Below are 24331 nucleotides of genomic sequence, written 5' to 3'. Positions count from 1 at the left end.
TCTTTTCATCTGTGTTATTTACGCTATTCAACGCTTTGATGCTCAGTAACAAAAAAAAATGAAACAATTCTAAAAAAATACCATCATTCGCTAGTAAAATATTCAAAATTGTTTCCTCGTTACCATCATTCTCTTTGAGATTCTCGCCTCAGAAGCTCATCTTCGTCCTCACACTATTGTACCTACCAATAAATCATTCGTTTGAGTACCCTGTATCAAAAATATGTCATAACCTGTGTCATCCTTGTTTTGTTTGTTTCATTGATCTAGAAAGTTTCTTTTTAGTTTAGAAGTTTCTTTAATTTTATTGTTTTCTAATGATACCATGGATTGTCATTTTAAAGACTTTGACTAAACATTCGCGTAGACAAGAGCAAGCCCACTGGCAGTAAATAAAACTCAAAGTAAACTTGAAAGTGAACGCCAAATAGATATGAGAATCGTCCATCTTCCGAAAATGTCAGTTTTTTGCAAATAGACGTCTGCCAAAATAAACGAACAGAGTTGTTTGTTGCTATAACTTTAAAGTTTAATTTGAGTTTATTTATACGATCAATCTTAAGACACAGTACACCCAGGTTTTAACGTCAAAGAACCAATAAGTTAACCACACGAAAAGATTACCAAGAAAATAAAAAAAAAATTAGGTTGCATTTAAAAACTGCGACAGTTCAGGTCAACCGAGAAATTAATGAACTCCAACAGCATAAAAAATCTGGGTGTACATCGTGGAACTGTGGGTAGCCTGCTCTAAGCATAAATTATATTGAACTTTTTTTTCTCAGACATAGTTTGAGTTTCGTTAAATACTTCTTTCTTGATATCTAACTCGAAAACTGCTTTAGTTGTACATATATTGTATATTTCGATGGTATTTTCTTCACAAGCATTATGTCTTCTGTATATTAACCGCTTTTCCGTCAATCAGTCGTTGTTTGTATCGTGTTTTCTGTTTTTTCGTTTATATTCAATCTGAGAAAACGCTCGAAATCTTTTGCGAATTGTGAATGAGACAACGGTGCCCTTTCTCGCCAGGTCAGAACCTGCGGCTCACATGATTGATGCCAAATGCATTTTTATTTTCAGTTTCGATTTCATATCAGATAGCTGTTATAGTTCTTGTTAGTGAATTGGACTGTTTATATTTCGTTAACAAAAAAAAACTTGAACAATCGCACATTTCTTCTGTTTGTTTCATATTTTGTTTGCTCTGAAAAATGTTCTATCTCATGCGCTCGAAAAAGCAAGCATAGTCGCTCAAAGATTGGCCAGTTAGAATCTTTTGGATAGTTGCAATAAAATGCAAGTGTTTCAAAAGAAGTCTGTTCAAAATTTATCTGTGGGATGGAACATTAGTTTCATCAAATTGGTATTTTATTTCGTTTGATTGATTCGCAAATCCTCCAGGTCGTCGTCTAGTTCTCCACCCATACTTCGCTCAACTCATCAAAAAATCAACGATTTCGCTCCCATATCGTCATCCCTCGCTAATGAATCAGCAATCTTTACCCCAAACAGAAAAAAAGTAATCAGATTCGTTTCCATATTAATTGGATTGAATAATGAATGCCTAGCTGCCACCATACTCACCATTACACTTTTGACTCAACAATCCTTAGATCTCCAGCTCTATTCGCCATACTTTAGTATTTTGAACTGCCAAACACCTATATTGAAACACGTTACTACACTCACACTGATTCACTCGAAAAATTATCACGATTTGCTCCACCTTTATGAAGTAACCGCCAACTATAGTTAGATTGTTAAACGCTGAATCGCCTAGTAAAGCATCACCAGTTTGTTTGTTTACCAATAATTAATGCTCGAAACGCTGAACGCCAGATTAGAGCATAGATGCGCCTTTTAAGCTAAATTTGACCGAATCGAATACCAATTCCTTATTAGAACAGAATCCAATCAAATCATGCCCCAAAATTACTAAATTCGAACGCCTATCGTAAGCAAATGTCAAACTTGCTTTACAACAAAGTGAAACAACAAACAACCAGCTAATGAATTAGATCTCACCGCAACTGCAACCACAAGTTTTTGCTAAATAATTAGATTCCATACTACATTTTATCAATTAGCGTTTTGCGTTTGTTTTTCCTACATCCAATGACGAGTACCGATATCAACAACAACAAATACAACAACTACAAAACAAATCACAAAACACAACAACAGCAGATCGGTGTTATTTTTGTTGTTTTTGTATTACCACTCAGTAACCAGTTTTAATCTTTCGACATCAACTAGCGCGCATTCCAAGCTCTTATTTATTTATCTAGCGAATTACCAAAAGTACATAACAAATCGCAGCAAAACAAACTAACGTAAACAATGTAATACATTTTTTCAGACTGGTTTTGGTCGGAAGAAAAAGAAAAAAGAAGTAAGATTTCAATTTCCAACTGTTCTATCATTCATTTTAGGTTGGTTTTTCAATACTTCCGTTATGATTTCCGTCTAAACTCTCTAACTCTTCTTTGTATTGTTTGCTGTACGATCGAACATCAACTTAGAGAATCACGACAAAACTGCATTCACTTTGCGTTTACTTTCTTTGTTTTATGTTTGAACTGTTGCGTTTGTTGGGACTCTATTCCTCTTCTGAGTATTTCACGTTGAGTTTGCGTTCAAGCTAGTGATCGAACTTTCTATTTATCTATAATCAATAGCATTTTTGTTACCGATTCCGTACACCAAAAAAACCGAAACCATATGCAAGTTGTTGACTTGTTTTTCAAACGGAAAATTTGGAAAATTTTATTTAATCAAATATTTAGAAATGTCTATTGAGTGTTAAATTAACTTTTAATATGTATGTCGATCAAACAGGTTTCGGCTAAACATTAGTCAAAATTGTTTGAGCGTGTATCGACATCTTTAAATAGCTTAAAAATCATCTTTCTTCTCTCCACCTAAAACAATTATTACAATTACAATACAGAAGACTACAATTCTAATGAAAAAGAAAGTAAGCTACTCAAACAGATATTGTATAAAATTGGTGTTTCTAATTGTGAGGCTGTGATTTTTTTTAAATGACCCACTCTTATACTTATGCATGAGCTTCGAACGTTTCTCGAACGCGTGGCACGAAACACTGTTCCTCACGATAACTTTTACTTACTCAGTGACTGAGTAAAATTATATTGCCCTCTCTTTCTATCCCACGAAAATTTTACTCAATTTCCGTCAAAAGCAGGACAACTCAAAACTATGCGTAATCCTGCTTTTGACGGAAATTGAGTAAAATTTCCGTGGGAAGAAAAGAGACGGCAATACAATTTTACTCAGTCACTGAGTATATGAAAGTTAGAGCCCACACCCGGATATTTTTCGATTGCTGCAGCACAAGTTTCTCGTCCGAAAATAAACGAATTCCTGACTAGCGTGCCGAGAGAGGATAATCTTGGCTTCAATTATTGCTGGAAGCCTGCGAAATGCCTTGTTCAGAGTATGGTAGGAGCGGTCCCGATAGAAACGTTAAGATCAACAGCTGTTTCCTAGATTGAGCGCCGAATCCGGTCCCTCACGACCTTGATGGCTCGTTGCGTTTACGCCGAACGCGGCCGATAGGATCTCACACGGTTTTCGGTCGAGAACGTTTTCTGGTATCGCCTGATGGTCATGTGGACAAAGTTCAGCTTGATCCCAAACGATTTCAGCTATCTTTTTTACTTTTATGTGTGAATTTTGAAGGGATCTAATGCTTGAGTCATTTAAAAATGGGACGCAAAAAAACTGATTTATTTCGGAACCATATTATTGAAATAAAAATGTTAGGTACTGAAAATGAACCGTAAAAAGCGAAAAAAAATATTCCAATTTAGTTTTTATGAAATCTCGAACTTTTTTTCGAACACCACTCATCATATTTTGGACACTCTGTTGGATTAACTGAGCGGCCATTTTGTTTCACCATCTCTTCCTAACTGCGGCCTCCTTAGTCACATTTACACTCTCCTTCAACTTCTGCTTGACAATTGCCCAATATTTCTTAATTGGGCGAAACTAAGGGCAGTTGGGTGTTTTGACGTCCTTTTCAAAGAAATCCACCCCGTTATCTTATCTTTGAAATGACTTCTCTCGCATGAAACAAAATTATCACCAGGGGGCTAACCCCAAGTTACGTATATTCTCTTCTGTGTCATTAGAAACAAACTGATCTGCTCCCCTTCGATAGTCGCTGTCTGCTGCACGTATGCCTGGACAACCCAACATCCATCCGTCTACAACAAATCAGAATAAGTATTTCCTGCCCCCATTTGGGGCAACCGTTGGCAATCTCGTGGCTAGCCAGTCACATCTGCCGAGGGGGCCGATACCTGAGTTACGTTTCTCCATGTTAAAATGCATATTCCGGATCCAAAGCGTTGTTATTCTTCAACAGATTTGGATCCATCCCTAGCACACCGTTATGAAGTCATCATGATCAGTGAAGATCAACCCTAGCCGTCAACAATCGTCGTTCGTCTCCAAGAATCTACTGCAGAAAATAAGGCTAAGTATGGCCCCATTAGGGGCACAATTGGCAACTGACGGCATTTCATGTCGCATTCGCCAGGGGCCACGCTTAAAGTTATGTTCTCCAACACCCCATGGTTTTCCGGATCCCAATCGGTTTTTCTATTTAACAGAAAGCTTCGTCGAAGACTTCAACGTTACTTTGCCGTACCACAGCCACTCCAGCACTGCGTTACATGCCCCTCGGGCAGGGTTTGCAGAAATCGCTCTCAATAGATAACGAAGAACGATAAAAGAGAGGCAAAAACCTTTTCGAATCATAACAAGCCATGAAAACAAAACTAATGCACTTGTATACAAGTTGAAAAAAAATACTGATTCGGATAGGCAGCCACCACCGAGGGAGTTTGGTAAAACACGTTGTTCTCGCTCATTTTATGTTGGGGACCAACATTTTTTCGCACAGCTGTGTAAAACAAGTTGAAATGCATCATCAAAACCGGTGCCCCCCGCAATTGGGGCTTATTAAAAGAAATTTATCATGGCTTGTAGCACCCCGAATCAGTTCATTATCGTAACAGCTATCGAAAAACGTCTCTCACGATATGCTACCTTTCGAGAGGACAGAATTTTGATTCCAAGGAGATCGACGTCGACGAAAGTGTTGAACTAATAAAATTAAGGTTTTAGAAATGTCAGTTTGTAGAATTGAGTGACCTCAATGTGGCCGGTATGTTGGATAATTAATTCATTTTCTTTGCGAGTCACTGTACCGCAGTGCACCGCGTGTTCGTTATATACAGTGAATACAGTCCACAAAACTTTAAATAAACAGTTGTCGTTTTTGCCTAGAAGTGCGTATTTCCCACGGAGAAATTGTCAAAACGTACGCAAACGTATCAATTGTGCGTGGCTCTTAAGAACATTGTCAAAGGACTCGAAGAGGCAGTGGGTTGCATCCAACACCACTCAACTCCGAAAAAATACGACTCCGTTGAACGACCTACCCAGCCATGAGGACCAGCAAATTATTTCTCATCTCCGTACCGGTCACACCCGATTCTCGCACAATTTCGGAGGGAGCCCTCCCGGACAGTTTGCGAAGTATGTGAAGTTCAAAACTTCGTTGAACACGTAATTTGCTGGTGACCTCAATTCGAATTTCTTTGGTCCAAGTACGGTATACCATCCAGCATTCGTGACGCCCTAGTCGCTAGTATAGCTGTTCTCATCTGCTACCCTTAAAATTGAGAATTGTACCACAGAAACAAGATGCCAGCTTGGGGCTCCCAGGCACCTCCACCCGGGTGTCCTTCGGGATTTGCGGACCTCCCTGAATTTTCAGGGTTGTATGTCCCTCTTCCCAGTGACCAGGCTACCCGGGCCATAGGACCTCTTTTTCTCAACCGTATCTATAACAAGATCTGCTCTGGACGGGTCATGAAAACCTTTCGGTCTGATGTCTTGCGCTTTTCTCAATTGGTTATGTCCCTAAAAGCACACATATTCCACATAGGTTACTGTAACTCATATGTGACCAGATTCAGTCGCAATCAAGTTGCTGCAACCAGATTTACCTGACTTGTACTGCTCGAGGTTATATGATGTTTTACTCTAAGTTCAGGTCTAACTGGCTATAGTAATCTTATCACCAGAGAATTGCGCACTTTGTCAAATCATCTGATTTCGATTATCAAAACTGGCACTCGGCCTAAGTCCACTGATGAGGGACTTCGAAGTGGATGACGACCCTTCCCACCGTACCTGATGTTTTTCCGTTCTATTTTTAATATCGTCCAGCTTTTATCAACCAACAAAATTTTAAAGTTTTTTTTCCAATGTGTATAATGTTAGGTAGTTTGTATTTTTGTAATAATTAAATCACTCACAGATGCAGAACTGTAAAGCTTGAGTCATTTAATATTGGGACGCACTGTTTATTTTACTGTAGCGCTCCTAGTGGTCGGAACTGGAATGTTTTGACAGCAGTTTGTTGTGAAATGTCTCCTCTTTTAGTACTGAAAATTTCGTCGCGATTCATTTTGTTTGAAGGAAGTTATACGCAATGGAAGCCGTGAATCGAAGGTCAGGTTAAAAAATCGCAAAATCGTTGAAATTGGATTTTGTGCAGCTTCCCGGACAAAAGTTTTATAAAGCTACTGGACGAGGTGCTGTAACGAGCAAGTTTTTGGCGATAAATTCGCAAGAAAACTAATGATCTGGCAAGGTATTTGCTGCTGCAGACAAAAATCCAAGGTTTTCGTGACAAACACGACTATGAATTCCCAAGCAGAAGTTCCTAAAAATGCGTATTCTTCCGTACATTAAAGCCCACAGAGGACCTGTAAAGTTTTATCATGATGTGGCAAGCTTTCATTACAGCAGAGAAGTCATTTCAAAGATAATAAATTGTCTTCGCCAATTAAAGTTACTTCTGGTGTACCACAAGGATCACACTTAGGTCCATTATTGTTCATTCTTTTTGTTAATGATATAACACTCATATTAAAACGCCTTAAGGTCCTTATTTATGCCGATGACATGAAATTGTACATGGAAATTTGTGATGATGCTGACTTAGCCGTATTTCAACAAGAAATTGACGATTTTTATAACTGGTGCTCAAAAAACCTTCTCGATATAAACGTGAAAAAATGTAGCATAATTTCATTTACTAGAAAGCAGATATTACAAAACATTACCTGTAAGCTAGGCCAGGAACGAATTATACGATGCACAAAAGTGAGAGACTTAGGGTTATTATTAGACTCCAAGTTGACCTTTGTAGAACATTATAACGTCATTATTCATAAAGCACATAACATGCTTGGATTCATTAAACGTTTCAGTTATCATTTCAATGACCCTTACACGATAAAAACACTCTATGTGTCCTACGTCAGATCAATATTAGAATACTGTAGCATTGTCTGGTCACCCTATCAAGAAGTACACTCAAATCGAATCGAATCAGTACAAAAACAGTTTTTGCTTTTTGCTCTTAGAAAGTTAGGTTGGTCAACCCTACCGCTTCCGTCATATGAATCTCGGTGCCTATTAATTAATATCAAAACACTTAAGAAAAGAAGAGAAGTTGGTTGTGTAACATTCGTTAATGGTTTAATCTCACATCAGATAAAAGCAGAAAGCCTTCTGTCAGGCTTGAACTTTTATGCACCTACGCGTACCTTGAGAAATCGTGACTTATTTCAACTAAATCTGCAACGCACAACCTATGCTAAAAATGGACCGCTCAACTCTATGATGAACATATATTATAAATATTGTGAGGTCATCGGCATATCAATGTCTAACACGCTAGTGAGGAAAACAATGAATAGTATAGCATAATAGTTGTCTAGTGATTAAAACAGATAGTGTTTAAGTGAAACAATGTGTTTGTAGTCTACAATGCTTGACGAAATAAATAAATAAATAAATAGATAGCGGCGGGTAACACCGCAAGATGCCAAAGTGCCCCAACGGGGGCGATAATACTTATTTGTTCAGAAACTACTGTCCTTCTGCGGCCGGTTGGCCATCTCGAATGGGAAGATTACAAATTTTCGACACTACTCTGCGATGTGACCCATCTTTCTTCGTACGGACCGTGACTACTCTCACGTTCCCGTCAGCACCTGGATAAACCTCCGTGACTCGTCCCACCCTCCATTTCAGCGGTGGAACGTTGTCTTTTTTTAAGAGTACCATTGTACCAACAGTGAGGTTGTTCCTGCTTCTCGTCCATCTATCACGACTCTGTAGACTTGATAAATAATCCGTCGACCAACGTTTCCAGATCACCTGGCTGTATTGCTGAACCCGCTGCCATCTGCTGAGCCTATTCTCTGGCAGCTCGCTGAGATTTGGTTCAGGCACTGCAGTGAGCGGTCGCTGGATGAGGAAGTGCCCCGGCGTTAGAACCTCCAAATCCGTAGGATCGTTGCTCATTGGAGTTAACGGCCTCGAATTAGAGCAAGCTTCAATCTGTGTAACAACAGTTTGCATTTCATCGCACTTCAGCATTCTGTTTCCGATTACTCTTCGCATATGTCCTTTCACCGACTTCACTGCGGCTTCCCACAAGCCGCCGAAATTGGGAGATCTGGCGGGAATGAACTTAAACTCAATTGAGTCTAGAGCCGCTATGTTGACACACGGTCCTGGAAATGATCTTGCCGAAAAATGTCTTCGCGCTCCAACAAAGTTGGCAAGGATGTTATCGATCATTTAGTAATCTTCGTTCGATCATTTAGTAGTTTCTCAATAACTCATTCCAGAAGCCTAATCTTAAAATGTGTTATATGGTGGACTTTTAGTGCGAAGGCTTTTCTACAACTCTCCTTAACAGGTCGATGTTCGAATTCCACTATTAAAGGAGTTACGGTGCTAGTTGCTATACTTATACTAAATGATAACAAAATACGCAATCATTTAGTCTAAGTTGGTGCTACTAGCGCTATAACTCCGTTATTAGTGAAATTCAAACAACGAACTGTTAGGCAGAGTTATAGATAAACCTTTGTACTAAAAGTTCACCATATAACACATTTTTAAATTTAGCCTCTGGAATGAGTTGTTGACAAACTACTAAATGATCGAAGGCAGATTACTAAATGATCGATAACATCCTTGAAAGTTGGTAGCGTTGTCGCAAAGTATTAGAACTGGCCTTCCGCGTCTTGCGGTGAACCTCCTGAGTGCGGCTATGAAAGCATCGCTGGTGAGATCCATAACGACCTCTATATGTACGGCCTTGCAGGCTTAACATGCGAACAGACAAAGGTAGCACTTGACCGGTGCCTCTTTCGAGTTGCCGGTTGAAGCTCAAACGAACCGCAACCGTTCGTTTGTTTACAAAATAAGTTACGCCCAAATCGCAAATTAGTCCCGATATTTGTGGAATGAATTAAAAAATGGAAAACTTTTTTTTCCGATTTTGTCACATTATTATTCTTTATTCATTATTTATTCAGACTAAGACCGATGTGGCCTGTGCGGTATATAAGAGTCTTCTCCATTCGGCTCGGTCCATGGCTACACGTCGCCAACCACGCAGTCTACGAAGGGTCCGCAAGTCATCTTCCACCTGATCGATCCACCTTGTCCGCTGTGCACCTCGCCTTCTTGTGCCCGTCGGATCGTTGTCGAGAACCATTTTAACCGGGTTCCTGTCCGATATTTTGGCTACGTGCCCGGCTAACCGCAGTCGTCCACCTCGATTTTGTCACCACCGATGCAAATCCGCGGTGGGTGGCTCACATTGTCGTATCTTGAACCTCTTCCTATCATCTACTTCGTCTTCGACGAGTCATCAATAGTCCGATCCGCTTAGCTTCCCACTTCAGTCTGATGTAGGCTTCCTCCATCCTCTCAAAGTTACGTGCCATAATATCTATGTCTTCGGCGAAGCCAAATAGCTGGGGACTCGAGAATGTCCCTGAAACTCGAACTACGCACATCACCCGATCCATCCTCGCCTTGATCAACCGTATCAGTTCATCCGGAAATCCGTGTTCGTGCATTAGCTGCCATAGCTGGTTCCGATCGATTGTATCATATGCGGCTTTGAAGTCGATGAATAGATGATGTGTGGGCACGGTGTATTCGCAGCATTTCTGCAGTACTTGGCGAATGGCGAACACCTGGTCCGTGGTGGAGCATTCACCCATAAAACCCGCCTAGTACTGCCCCACGAACTTCCTTGCAATTGGTGCTAGTCGACGGCATAGAATTTGGGAGAGTACCTTGTAGGCGGCGTTCAGCAATGTGATTGTGCGGTAGTTGCTACAATCTAGCTTATCGCCCTTTTTGTAGATGGGACACACGACACCTTCCATCCACTCCTGCAGCAAAACTTCCTCCTCCCAAATCTTGGTAATGACCCAGTACAGCGCTCTAGCCAGTGCCTCACCACCGTGTTTAAATAGCTCTCCTGGTAGTTGGTCAACCCCAGGGGCTTTGTTGTTCTTCAGCCGGCCAATCTTTTTCTGAATTTCCTGTAGATCTTACTTATGGATCCTGTACACCTCCGGTGGTGCAAAGGGCCGACTTGAAAGATTTCCATCCTGAGCGTTGCCCGGCTATCGCTTTAACCTGTTGCCAGGTTAGATTTCGGTCGACTTCTTTTATTTCTTTATTGAGGCTTCGCCGCCATGAGCCTCTGGGTCTGCCTCTGCTGCGATGTCCCGCTGGGTTTCAGTCTAATGCTTGTTTACAGATTTCGTTTCCGCCCCTACGTAGAGTGTGGCCGACCCAGCCCCACTTCCGATCCCGAATATCTGTTGCTATCGGCCTCTGGTGACAACGACGATGGAGCTCGTTGTTTGAGATCCAGTTGTGAGGCCACCAGGCCCGAATTATATACCGCAGGCATCTGTTGATGAACACCTGCAGTCGTTGAGTGTTCTCCACTGATACACACCATGTTTCGCTAGCGTATAACAGCACAGATTTCACGTTAGAGTTGAAAATTCGTATTTTGGTGCGTTCACTTATCTGTCTGCTTTTCCAGATATTTCTTAAACTCGCAAAGGCAGCCCTTGCTTTCTTGATCCGTGCGCCTATGTCGATCTTGGTACCGCCGTCTGACGCCATTTGGCTACCAAGATATTGGAAGCTTTCAACATTCTCCACTGGTTGCCCGGCTACTGTGAAACTGGAAGGAGTCACCGTGTTTACATCCAACGATTTGGTTTTGTTGACGTTGATGACTAAACCTGCCGAGGAGGAGCGCTAGGCAAGGTCGTTGAGCTTACTCTGCATATCAGAGCGCCGTTGCGCGAGGAGTGCAACGTCATCAGCCAATTCGAAGTCGCTGCCATAACAGCCCGCGGTTTGGTTCACGGTCAATCGCATCTACCAGAAACTCATCGATTACGATCTGTAGATCTGGAGCCGGTAAAATTATGTCCTGCGCGCGTTATCCCAGGTCCCATCCCATACCGCCATGTCCTGTTGCGTACACCCATTACGCGAACCCGCACCTACGGATCAACCGCAATGAGCAGCGTACCTGCTGGAAGACTATCTTGCGTCAACGATTCTAGCGATGGCTTACGGAGATAGAGAGAACTATTTGACAGGGGACGATTGACTATCATAATTGAAGATATATCATCGTGCGGATAGAAATAAGTTTTGAAATTATTGAAATTGTTGTTTAACTTATCTAAATCAGTGAATTCTATATGCTACCTTACGAACTATCCTAAACTAGTGACTTAGCATACCCTAGTAAGTTTCTAATCCTCCTTAAATGATAGTAAAATAGCTTTGATACTACAATTCGTTGAATGTAGGTTACACATCTGCAACCGCACAAAAGGTGCTCTCAATGGTTTGATAATAACCGTCGAAATCAAGAATTGAGGTAAAAAATGAATTGTATTAGCTTAAACAAATTTCTCATTTCTAATGTCAAACGCATACAGAACTACTACGTACATTGCGGACCGAAAATCAAATTTGTAAACGGAAACCCTCACAAAACGTAAGATTACATTGTACTCTTAAATAATAATTACATAACAACGCTTATTTTAGGGAAATTTTAACCGTTCCTGCAAATACACGAGTTAAAATTACGGACATTCGTTTCCTCTTTGTTGCACAAGCAACAGTACCAGAAGGCATCCCCTACCAGTCTGTGGTGATGGTTTGCGTGGGAGTTCTATCAGATTGGACAAATCGATGTTTGTATCCCGAGATTTATCGTTTTTGACATTTGGACGGCAAAACACGGAAAATAGTATGAAGTTTCACCTCACAAAGACCCAGGATAAAAATAAGTTGAAATTCTCTTCCTGATGGTTTAGTTCAAGAACGGGTTGACTGATTTGCAAAATTTCCTCCCTAATCGATTCGTCTTGGGATCCGTAGCTGCACACATGTTCCGCACAGGTAACTGCAATTCATATGTGACCAGATTCAGTCACAATCAAGTTGCTGTAACAACTTTTGTCTGACTTGTGCTGCTCAGGGTTTGTATAAACAAAAATACAACTTTGGATCAGTGGATGAGGAAAAAGAAACAATAGTTCAGTAATGTGTTATTTGCAAACAAACACTCGGGCAAAGCTGGGAATTTTTCGCTAGTTCACAATATATCAAAATTTGTGCATGCTTATCAGGGGGTACCGAATGAGTAGTTCCGTAAAGGGTACTTTAAATATGCTGCCTTGAATTATGCACATTTATGTACAGAACTGGGCCTCGGTGCATTTTACGAAGCAACACTCCACAGCAGTAAAAGAATCTTGAAATTATTAACGACATGATGTATCGGCAAATAGATCTGTAGCAGCGTATTCATTTTATTGTTAATTTTGCCTACAAATTATGCACCTCTGTACTGCAATAAACTTTCCATTATTGCAAACTTCAACTCCATCTGTGCGATTTACCTTGCCCGAAACTAGTTCTATTAGACTGTCAATATTTTTGGTTGAATTTGCTTTTGCATTGATACACCATTAACACTCGACAAGGTCTTGAATCCCTGCGCACTAGGGCGTGTTGATTGAAGTGTGCCATTCCGGCATGTGAGAAATTCTAATCAATCTCGCCTACAGCTGCACCTAATCGCAAATAGATCGCTAAACTGACACGGGGATCTACGATGACAGGCAGGATCTCCCTCAATGATTATATTTCCGGGGCACCCTAATGCCACATATAAGCGCACCGTGCCTAAATGGGTATCACAATTCCGGCCACTACCCGTTTATTCGTATTCCCCGGAACTATCTATCGGGAGGCACGGCCGACGGACGTTTGTGTGCGGGTGTATGTGTGTATGTTTTTGTATCCGTATCGTTCGCCCGATAGCACACAAATATGTCGATTTTAATTTCCTGCCAAACCGTCCGACCACCAACCCCGTCCGACGATCGGATTAGCGGGTGCTGCTGCTTCACTCGCCAGTCTCCCTTGCTTATTACACTGATTCACGAAATAACATTGAAATGGTTAGTCTTGATGGGTTTTCTTTTCAAATCATGTACATTTGCAGACAGACATAGAATACGAATAATTTTCGGATAAAAACGTCTCTATGAAAACACTAACAGAATATGTTGCATATTGTAACTAAAACGACCAAATTTTTGGAACGGTTAAGTTTAAAATTTCCGACGACTGGTGCTCTGTAGGTAGGTCGAATTGCGCTTTTCACGTGAAGGACACACGTCGATTCTCGGTTGGCTGTTCTCGTTTGCGTTTTCCCCACAGCTCGATCCCCAAATCAATGAAATCACAAAGGTGCGCCCCCCCCCATACTTGCAAATACAGCAATCTCACCTCATCGAACGAGGATTCAATGGATTTCGAAGGAAACGGTGAGTGGGTGGGTGCTCGCGCTCGGACGGAGGATAAGTGGTTGATGATGAAAAGGAAATTCACCAAATCGGAATCAGCAGAAAAAAAAATCGAAATCCGTGATGGCACCCTGCAGAGAAGGCGCGACAACGTTTACATTTTAAGTATCAAACGATTCTCCTAGCTTGAGGCGATTGACAGGTGTCGTTGGCGTTAGCAACTGGACCCGATTTCGACATTGACTTACTGACTGGGTAGCAAGGATTCTTCAATTGTTATTGCTGGAAAACAGTTTTTAGAGATTTATTCATTTTCTTTAAACATTAGTTTTGAAAAATAATTCGATATTTTCGATAGTTTGTTGTGTATTACCTTTGTTGATGATGGGATATTCTGTTAAACACGTGCTACTAGATATCATGAACGTTTCTACTTAAACTTGTTCTCATTAGCCAAGGCAGAGTTATTTTTCGAAGGTTTTCTGTAACTGGCGATGGCAATAATTTCTCAAGTAATAACTGAATTATATGCAATACTAGCACACCCGACGAACCTCGTTTCGCCTAAAATTGATTTATTCTCTGATTAGTTCTCGAGTAATGTGGACATTTCTGTTTCATTTGTGTGTGCTCCCCTTTCCAAATGAGGGAGGGGTCTCAAACCATCTTGAGAACCTTTCCCGGCCGCAAAAACCTCTGCATACTAATTTTCACGCCGATCGGTCCAGTAGTTTCGGAGTCTATAAGGTTCAGACAGACAGACATTCATTTTTATGTATATAAGATTAAATAAAAATCTGAGCAAATATTCAAATAGGACAGCGGTTCTCAACCTATTTCTTGAGAGGTACCCCTGCGTACATTCGCATTCATTGAGAGACCCCCTATTTTTATCGCCGTAATGGAAATAAGCGTTATAGCTTCGCCTCTTGAAAAAAGGCTTCCAAGCCTCTTGCAAGGAGGCCTCTGAGCCGTTATGAAGGGCTTAGTCGTATGGAAGGAGGCCTCAGAGCATCTTGTCAGCCTCTTAAAAGGAGGCTCACAAGCCTCTTGAAAGAAGGTTTTCATGCCCTTTGAATAAGGCCTCCGAAGCTCTTGAAAGAAGGTCGCTTAGCCTCTTAAAAATAGGCCTCTGAGCCTCTTGAAAGAAGGCTTCCGAACCTCTTGAAAGGAGGCTTCCGAGCCTCTTGAAAGGAGGCTTCCGAGCCTCTTGAAAGGAGGCTTCTGAGCCTCTTGAAAGGAAGCTTCTGAGCCTCTTGAAAGGAGGCTTTCGAGCCTCTTGAAAGGAGGCTTCCGAGCCTCTTGAAAGGAGGCTTCCGAGCCTCTTGAAAGGAGGCTTCCGAGCCTCTTGAAAGGAGGCTTCCGAGCCTCTTGAAAGGAGGCTTCCGAGCCTCTTTAAAGGAAGCTTCCGAGCCTCTTTAAAGGAGGCTACCGAGCCTCTTGAAAGGAGGCTACCGAGCCTCTTGAAAGGAGGGTTCCGAGCCTCTTGGAAGGAGGCTTCCGAGCCTCTTGGAAGGAGGCTTCCGAGCCTCTTGGAAGGAGGCTTCCGAGCCTCTTGGAAGGAGGCTTCCGAGCCTCTTTAAAGGAGGCTTCCGAGCCTCTTTAAAGGAGGCTTCCGAGCCTCTTGAAAGGAGGCTTCCGAGCCTCTTAAAAGGAGGCCTCCGAGCCTCTTGAAAGGAGGCCTCCGAGCCTCTTGAAAGGAGGCCTCCGAGCCTCTTCAAAGGAGGCTTCCGAGCCTCTTGGAAGGTGGCTTCCGAGCCTCTTGGAGGAAGCTTCCTAGCCTCTTGAAAGGAGGCTTCCGAGCCTCTTGGAAGGAGGCTTCCGAGCCTCTTGGAAGGAGGCTTCCGAGCCTCTTGGAAGGAGGCTTCCGAGCCTCTTGGAAGGAGGCTTCCGAGCCTTTTGGAAGGAGGCTTCCGAGCCTTTTGGAAGGAGGCTTCCGAGCCTCTTGAAAGGAGGCTTCCGAGCCTCTTGAAAGGAGGCTTCCGAGCTCTTGGAAGGAGGCTTCTGAGCCTCTTGGAAGGAGGCTTCTGAGCCTCTTGGAAGGAGGCTACTGAGCCTCTTGAAAGGAGGCTTCCGAGCCTCTTGAAAGGAGGCTTCTGAGCTCTCTTGAAAGGAGGCCTGAGCCTCTTGAAAGGAGGCTACTGAGCTCTTGAAAGGAGGCTACTGAGCTCTTGAAAGGAGGCTACCGAGCCTCTTGAAAGGAGGCTACCGAGCCTCTTGAAAGGAGGCTACCGAGCCTCTTGAAAGGAGGCTACCGAGCCTCTTGAAAGGAGGCTACCGAGCCTCTTGAAAGGAGGCTACCGAGCCTCTTGAAAGGAGGCTATCGAGCCTCTTGAAAGGAGGGTTCCGAGCCTCTTGGAAGGAGGCTTCCGAGCCTCTTGGAAGGAGGCTTCCGAGCCTCTTGGAAGGAGGCTTCCGAGCCTCTTTAAAGGAAGCTTCCGAGCCTCTTTAAAGGAGGCTTCCGAGCCTCTTGAAAGGAGGCTTCTGAGCCTCTTTAAAGGAAGCTCCCGAGCCTCTTTAAAGGAGGCTTCCGAGCCTCTTGAAAGGAGGCTTCCGAGCCTCTTGAAAGGAGGCCTCCGAGCCTCTTGGAAGGAGGCTTCCGAGCCTCTTAAAAGGAGGCCTCCGAGCCTCTTGAAAGGAGGCCTCCGAGCCTCTTGAAAGGAGGCCTCCGAGCCTCTTGAAGTAGGCTTCTGAGCCTCTTGGAGGAAGCTTCCTAGCTTCCGAGCCGAGCCTCTTGAAAGGAGGCTTCCGAGCCTCTTGGAAGGAGGCTCTGAGCCTCTTGGAAGGAGGCTTCTGAGCCTCTTGGAAGGAGGCTTCCTGAGCCTCTTGGAAGGAGGCTTCTGAGCCTCTTGGAAGGAGGCTCTGAGCCTCTTGGAAGGAGGCTTCCTGAGCCTCTTGGAAGGAGGCTCTGAGCCTCTTGGAAGGAGGCTTCTGAGCCTCTTGGAAGGAGGCTTCTGAGCCTCTTGGAAGGAGGCCTGAGCCTCTTGGAAGGAGGCTTCCTGAGCCTCTTGAAGGAGGCTTCTGAGCCTCTTGGAAGGAGGCTCTGAGCCTCTTGGAAGGAGACTTCCGAGCCTCTTGGGAGGAGGCTTCTGAGCCTCTTGGAAGGAGGCTTCTGAGCCTCTTGGAAGGAGGCTTCTGAGCTCTTGGAAGGAGGCTTCTGAGCCTCTTGGAAGGAGGCCTGAGCCTCTTGGAAGGAGGCTTCTGAGCCTTCTGGAAGGAGGCTTCTGAGCCTCTTGGAAGGAGGCTTGAGCCTCTTGGAAGGAGGCTTCCTGAGCCTCTTGGAAGGAGGCTCTGAGCCTCTTGGAAGGAGGCTTCTGAGCCTCTTGGAAGGAGGCTCTGAGCCTCTTGGAAGGAGGCTTCCTGAGCCTCTTGAAGGAGGCTCTGAGCCTCTTGGAAGGAGGCTTCCTGAGCCTCTTGGAAGGAGGCTTCTGAGCCTCTGGAAGGAGGCTCTGAGCCTCTTGGAAGGAGGCTTCCTGAGCCTCTTGGAAGGAGGCTTCCTGAGCCTCTTGGAAGGAGGCTTCCTGAGCCTCTTGGTAGGAGGCTTCTGAGCCTCTTGGAAGGTGGCTTCCGAACCTCTTGGAAGGAGGCTTCCTGAGCCTCTTGGAATGAGGCTTCTGAGCCTCTTGGAAGGAGGCTTCTGAGCTTTTTGAAAGGAGGCCCTGAGCTCTTGAAAGGAGGCTCCTGAGCCTCTTGAAAGGAGGCTCCTGAGCCTCTTGAAAGGAGGCTTCTGAGCCTCTTGAAAGGAGGCTCTGAGCCTCTTGGAAAGGAGGCTCTGAGCCTCTTGAAAGGAAGCCTGAGCCTCTTGAAAGGAGGCTCTGAGCCTCTTGAAAGGAGGCTCTGAGCCTCTTGAAAGGAGGCCCTGAGCCTCTCTTGAAAGGGAGGCCCCTGAGCTCGTGAAAAGAGGCCCTGAGCCTCTGAAAGGGAGGCTCCCGAGCCCCTTGAAAGGAGGCTCCTGAGCTCTTGGAAAGGAGGCCCTGAGCCTTCTTGAAAGGAGGCTCCTGAGCCTCTTGAAAGAAGGCCCTGAGCCTCTTGGAAAGGAGGCCCTGAGCCTCTTGAAAGGAGGCTCCTGAGCTCTTGAAAGGAGGCCCTGAGCCTCTTGAAAGGAGGCTTCTGGAGCCTCTTGAAATGAGGATTCTGAGCTTGAAAGGAGGCTTCTGAGCTCTCTGAAAGGAGGCTTGAGCCTCTTGAGAGGAGGCTTCCTGAGCCTCTTGAGAGGGAGGCTTCTGAGCCTCTTGAAAGGAGGCTTCTGAGCCTCTTGAAAGGAGGCTCTGAGCTCTTGAAAGGAGGCTTCTGAGCCTCTTGAAAGGAGGCTTCTGAGCCTCTTGAAAGGAGGCTTCTGAGCCTCTTCAAAGGAGGCTTCTGAGCCTCTTGGAAGGTGGCTTCTGAGCCTCTTGGAGGAGGCTTCTGAGCCTCTTGGAAGGAGGCTCTGAGCCTCTTGAAGGAGGCTTCTGAGCCTCTTGGAAGGTGGCTTCCGAGCCTCTTGGACGAAGCCTTCCTAGCCTCTTGAAGGAGGCTTCTGAGCCTCTTGGAAGGAGGCTTCTGAGCTTCTTGGAAGGAGGCTCTGAGCCTCTTGGAAGGAGGCTTCCTGAGCCTCTTGGAAGGAGGCTTCCAAGCCTCTTGGAAGGAGGCTCTGAGCTCTCTTGGAAGGAGGCTTCTGAGCCTCTTGGAAGGAGGCTTCTGAGCCTCTTGGAAGGAGGCTTCTGAGCCTCTTGGAAGGAGGCTTCCTGAGCCTCTTGGAAGGATGCTTCTGAGCCTCTTGGAAGGATGCTTCTGGAGCCTCTTGGTAGGAGGCTTCTGAGCCTCTTGGAAGGAGGCTCTGAGCCTCTTGGAAGGAGGCTCTGAGCCTCTTGGAAGGAGGCTTTGAGCCTCTTGGAAGGAGGCTTCCTGAGCCTCTTGGAAGGAGGCTTCTGAGCCTCTTGGAAGGAGGCTTTGAGCCTCTTGGAAGGAGGCTTTGAGCCTCTTGGAAGGAGGCTTCTGAGCCTCTTGGAAAGAGGCTTCTGAGCCTCTTGAAGGAGGCTCTGAGCCTCTTGAAGGAGGCTTCCTGAGCCTCTTGGAAGGAGGCTTCTGAGCCTCTTGGAAGGAGGCTTCCTGAGCCTCTTGGAAGGAGGCTCTGAGCCTCTTGGAAGGAGGCCTGAGCCTCTTGGAAGGAGGCTCTGAGCCTCTTGGAAGGAGGCTTCTGAGCCTCTTGGAAGGAGGCTTCTGAGCCTCTTGGAAGGAGGCTCTGAGCCTCTTGAAGGAGGCTTCCTGAGCCTCTTGGAAGGATGCTTCCTGAGCCTCTTGGAAGGAGGCTTCTGAGCCTCTTGGAAGGAGGCTTCTGAGCCTCTTGAAAGGAGGCTCCTGAGCCTCTTGGAAGGAGGCCTGAGCCTCTTGGAAGGAGGCTTCTGAGCCTCTTGGAAGGAGGCTTCTGAGCCTCTTGGAAGGAGGCTTCTGAGCCTCTTGGAAGGAGGCTTCTGAGCCTCTTGGAAGGAGGCTCTGAGCCTCTTGGAAGGAGGCTCTGAGCCTCTTGAAGGAGGCTTCTGAGCCTCTTGGAAGGAGACTTGAGCCTCTTGGGAGGAGGCTTCTGAGCCTCTTGGAAGGAGGCTTGAGCCTCTTGGAAGGAGGCTTCCTGAGCCTCTTGGAAGGAGGCTTCTGAGCTCTTGGAAGGAGGCTTCCTGAGCCTCTTGGAAGGAGGCTTCTGAGCCTCTTGGAAGGAGGCTCTGAGCCTCTTGGAAGGAGGCTTCCGAGCCTCTTGGAAGGAGGCTTCTGAGCCTCTTGGAAGGAGGCTTCTGAGCCTCTTGGAAGGAGGCTTCTGAGCCTCTTGGAAGGAGGCTTCCTGAGCCTCTTGGAAGGAGGCTCTGAGCCTCTTGAAGGAGGCTTCCTGAGCCTCTTGGAAGGAGGCTTCTGAGCCTCTTGGAAGGTGGCTTCTGAACCTCTTGGAAGGAGGCTTCTGAGCCTCTTGGAATGAGGCTTCTGAGCCTCTTGGAAGGAGGCTTCTGAGCTCTTGGAAGGAGGCTTCTGAGCCTCTTGAAAGGAGGCTCTGAGCCTTTTGAAAGGAGGCCCTGAGCCTCTGAAAGGAGGCTCCTGAGCCTCTTGAAAGGAGGCTTCCTGAGCCTCTTGAAAGGAGGCTTCCTGAGCCTCTTGAAAGGAGGCCTGGAGCCTCTTGAAAGGAGGCCTGAGCCTCTTGAAAGGAGGCTTCTGAGCCTCTTGAAAGGAAGCTTCCTGAGTCTTGAAAGGAGGCCTGAGCTCTTGAAAGGAGGCCCTGAGCCTCTTGAAAGGGAGGCCCTGAGCTCGTGAAAAGAGGCTCCTGAGCCTCTTGAAAGGGAGGCTGCCGAGCCTCTTGGAAAGGAGGCCCTGAGCCTCTTGGAAAGGAGGCTCCTGAGCCTCTTGAAAGGAGGCTCCTGAGCCTTGAAAGGAGGCTCCTGAGCCTCTTGAAAGAAGGCCCTGAGCCTCTTGAAAGGAGGCTCTGAGCCTCTTGAAAGGAGGCCCTGAGCCTCTTGAAAGGAGGCTTGGAGCCTCTTGAAATGAGGATTCTGAGCTTCTTGAAAGGAGGCTTCCTGAGCCTCTTGAAAGGAGGCTTCCTGAGCCTCTTGAGAGGAGGCTTCTGAGCCTCTTGAGAGGAGGCTTCTGAGCCTCTTGAAAGGAGGCTTCTGAGCTCTTGAAAGGAGGCTTCTGAGCCTCTTGAAAGGAGGCTTCTGAGCCTCTTGAAAGGAGGCTTCTGAGCCTCTTGAAAGGAGGCTTCTGAGCTCTCTTGAAAGGAGGCTTCTGAGCTCTTGAAAGGAGGCTTCTGAGTCTTGAAAGGAGGCTTTGAGCTCTTGAAAGGAGGCTTGAGCCTCTTGAAAGGAGGCTCCGAGCCTCTTGAAAGGAGGCTTCCGAGCCTCTTGAAAGGAGGCTTCCGAGCCTCTTGAAAGGAGGCTTCCGAGCCTCTTGAAAGGAGGCTTCCGAGCCTCTTCAAAGGAGGCTTCCGAGCCTCTTGGAAGGTGGCTTCCGAGCCTCTTGGAGGAAGCTTCCTAGCCTCTTGAAAGGAGGCTTCCGAGCCTCTTGGACGAAGCTTCCTAGCCTCTTGAAAGGAGGCTTCCGAGCCTCTTGGAAGGTGGCTTCCGAGCCTCTTAAAGGAAGCTTCCGAGCCTCTTGAAAGGAGGCTTCCGAGCCTCTTGGAAGGAGGCTTCCGAGCCTCTTGGAAGGAGGCTTCCGAGCCTCTTGGAAGGAGGCTTCCGAGCCTCTTGGAAGGTGGCTTCCGAGCCTCTTGGAGGAAGCTTCCTAGCCTCTTGAAAGGAGGCTTCCGAGCCTCTTGGAAGGAGGCTTCCGAGCCTCTTGGAAGGAGGCTTCCGAGCCTCTTGGAAGGAGGCTTCCGAGCCTCTTGGAAGGAGGCTTCCGAGCCTCTTGGAAGGAGGCTCTGAGCCTCTTGGAAGGAGGCTCTGAGCCTCTTGGAAGGAGGCTTCTGAGCTCTTGGAAGGAGGCTCTGAGCCTCTTGGAAGGAGGCTCTGAGCCTCTTGGAAGGAGGCTTCCTGAGCCTCTTGGAAGGAGGCTTCCTGAGCCTCTTGGAAGGAGGCTTCCTGAGCTTCTTGGAAGGAGGCTCTGAGCCTCTTGGAAGGAGGCTTCTGAGCCTCTTGGAAGGAGGCTTCTGAGCCTCTTGGAAGGAGGCTTCCAAGCCTCTTGGAAGGAGGCTTCTGAGCCTCTTGGAAGGAGGCTCTGAGCCTTTTGAAGGAGGCTTCTGAGCCTCTTGGAAGGAGGCTTCCTGAGCCTCTTGGAAGGAGGCTTACGAGCCTCTTGGAAGGATGCTCTGAGCCTCTTGGAAGGAGGCTTCTGAGCCTCTTGGTAGGAGGCTTCTGAGCCTCTTGGAAGGAGGCTTCTGAGCCTCTTGGAAGGAGGCTTCTGAGCCTCTTGGAAGGAGGCTTCTGAGCCTCTTGGAAGGAGGCTTCTGAGCCTCTTGGAAGGAGGCTCTGAGCTCTTGGAAGGAGGCTCTGAGCCTCTTGAAGGAGGCTTCTGAGCCTCTTGGAAGGAGGCTCTGAGCCTCTTGAAGGAGGCTTCTGAGCCTCTTGAAGGAGGCTTCTGAGCTCTTGGAAGGAGGCTTCCTGAGCCTCTTGGAAGGAGGCTCTGAGCCTCTTGGAAGGAGGCTTCTGAGCCTCTTGGAAGGAGGCTTCTGAGCCTCTTGAAGGAGGCTCTGAGCCTCTTGGAAGGAGGCCTGAGCCTCTTGGAAGGAGGCTCTGAGCCTCTTGGAAGGAGGCTCTGAGCCTCTTGGAAGGAGGCTTGAGCCTCTTGGAAGGAGGCTTCTGAGCCTCTTGGAAGGAGGCCTGAGCCTCTTGGAAGGAGGCTCTGAGCCTCTTGAAGGAGGCTTCTGAGCCTCTTGAAGGAGGCTTCTGAGCCTCTTGAAGGATGCTTCCTGAGCCTCTTGGAAGGAGGCTTCTGAGCCTCTTGGAAGGAGGCTTCTGAGCCTCTTGAAAGGAGGCTCCTGAGCCTCTTGGAAGGAGGCTTGAGCCTCTTGGAAGGAGGCCTGAGCCTCTTGGAAGGAGGCTTCTGAGCCTCTTGGAAGGAGGCTTCTGAGCCTCTTGAAGGAGGCTTCTGAGCCTCTTGGAAGGAGGCTCTGAGCCTCTTGGAAGGAGGCTTCTGAGCCTCTTGGAAGGAGGCTTCTGAGCCTCTTGGAAGGAGGCTTCTGAGCCTCTTGGAAGGAGGCTTCTGAGCCTCTTGGAAGGAGGCTCTGAGCCTCTTGGAAGGAGGCTTGAGCCTCTTGGAAGGAGGCTTCTGAGCCTCTTGGAAGGAGGCTACTGAGCCTCTTGGAAGGAGGCCTGAGCCTCTTGGAAGGAGGCTTCTGAGCCTCTTGGAAGGAGGCTCTGAGCCTCTTGGAAGGAGGCTTCTGAGCCTCTTGAAGGAGGCTTCCTGAGCCTCTTGGAAGGAGGCTTCCTGAGCCTCTTGGAAAGGAGGCTCTGAGCCTCTTGGAAGGAGGCTTCTGAGCCTCTTGGAAGGAGGCTTCCGAGCCTCTTGGAAGGAGGCTCTGAGCCTCTTGAAGGAGGCTCTGAGCCTCTTGGAAGGAGGCTTCCGAGCCTCTTGGAAGGAGGCTTCCGAGCCTCTTGGAAGGAGGCTTCCGAGCCTCTTGGAAGGAGGCTTCCGAGCCTCTTGGAGGGAGGCTTCCGAGCCTCTTGGCCGGTTTCGACATTGACTTACTGACTGGATAGCAAGGATTCTTCAATTGTTATTGCTGGAAAACAGTGTTTAGAGATTAATTCATCTTCTTTAAACATTAGTTTTGAAAAATAATTCGATATTTTCGATAGTTTGTTGTGTATTACCTTTGTTGATGATGGGATATTCCGTGAAAGGAGGCTTCCGATCCTCTTTGGAAGGAGGCTTCCGAGCCTCTTGGAAGGAGGCTTCCGAGCCTCTTGGAAGGAGGCTACCGAGCCTCTTGGAAGGAGGCTTCCGAGCCTCTTGGAAGGAGGCTTCCGAGCCTCTTGGAAGGAGGCTTCCGAGCCTCTTGGAAGGAGGCTTCTGAGCCTCTTGGAAGGAGGCTTCTGAGCCTCTTGAAGGAGGCTTCTGAGCCTCTTGGAAGGAGGCTTGAGCCTCTTGGAAGGAGGCTTCTGAGCCTCTTGGAAAGAGGCTTGAGCTCTCTTGGAAGGAGGCTTCCTGAGCTCTTGGAAGGAGGCTTCTGAGCCTCTTGGAAGGAGGCTTCTGAGCCTCTTGGAAGGAGGCTTCTGAGCCTCTTGAAGGAGGCTTCTGAGCCTCTTTTGGAAGGAGGCTTCTGAGCCTCTTGGAAGGAGGCTTCTGAGCTCTGGAAGGAGGCTCTGAGCCTCTTGAAGGAGGCTTCCTGAGCCTCTTGGAAGGAGGCTTGAGCCTCTTGGAAGGAGGCTTCTGAGCCTCTTGGAAGGAGGCTTCCTGAGCCTCTTGGAAAGGAGGCTTCTGAGCCTCTTGGAAGGAGGCTTCCTGAGCTCTTGGAAGGAGGCTTCCTGAGCCTCTTGGAAGGAGGCTTCTGAGCCTCTTGGAAGGAGGCTTCTGAGCTCTTGAAGGAGGCTCTGAGCCTCTTGGAAGGAGGCTCTGAGCCTCTTGGAAGGAGGCTTCTGAGCCTTCTTGGAAGGAGGCTTGAGCCTCTTGGAAGGAGGCTTCCTGAGCCTCTTGGAAGGAGGCTTCTGAGCCTCTTGGAAGGAGGCTACTGAGCTCTTGGAAGGAGGCTTCTGAGCCTCTTGGAAGGAGGCTTCTGAGCCTCTTGGAAGGAGGCTTCGAGCCTCTTGGAAGGAGGCTTCTGAGCCTCTTGGAAGGAGGCTCTGAGCCTCTTGGAAGGAGGCCTGAGCCTCTTGGAAGGAGGCTTGAGCCTCTTGAAGGAGGCTTCTGAGCCTCTTGGAAAGGAGGCTCTGAGCCTCTTGGAAGGAGGCTTCTGAGCCTCTTGGAAGGAGGCTTCCTGAGCCTCTTGGAAGGAGGCTTCTGAGCCTCTTGGAAGGAGGCTCCTGAGCCTCTTGAAGGAGGCTTCTGAGCCTCTTGGAAGGAGGCTTCCTGAGCTCTTGGAAGGAGGCTCTGAGCCTCTTGGAAGGAGGCTTCTGAGCCTCTTGGAAGGAGGCTTCCTGAGCCTCTTG

General features: G+C 46.8%; 1 protein-coding gene across 14 annotated transcripts in view; it reads left to right on the top strand.

Annotated features, from left to right (window-relative positions):
- Nucleotides 1-24331, top strand: part of LOC134225629 (sodium channel protein para) — a 499821-nt gene that overhangs the window by 197680 nt on the left and 277810 nt on the right. For 8 of the 14 annotated variants that reach the window (XM_062705854.1, XM_062705849.1, XM_062705844.1 and 5 more), the window contains exon 8: nucleotides 2366-2398. The exons of the other annotated variants lie outside the window; for them this stretch is intronic. In XM_062705854.1, the coding sequence (XP_062561838.1) occupies nucleotides 2366-2398 (33 nt within the window). The remainder of the gene's footprint in view (nucleotides 1-2365; nucleotides 2399-24331) is intronic. 14 annotated transcript variants of the gene reach the window in all.

The sequence above is a fragment of the Armigeres subalbatus genome, chromosome 3 (genome assembly GCF_024139115.2).
Source record: "Armigeres subalbatus isolate Guangzhou_Male chromosome 3, GZ_Asu_2, whole genome shotgun sequence".
NCBI lineage: Eukaryota > Metazoa > Arthropoda > Insecta > Diptera > Culicidae > Armigeres > Armigeres subalbatus.
The sequence above is the reverse complement of the archived record's forward strand: the minus strand, read 5'-3'. Positions and strand labels throughout refer to the sequence as shown.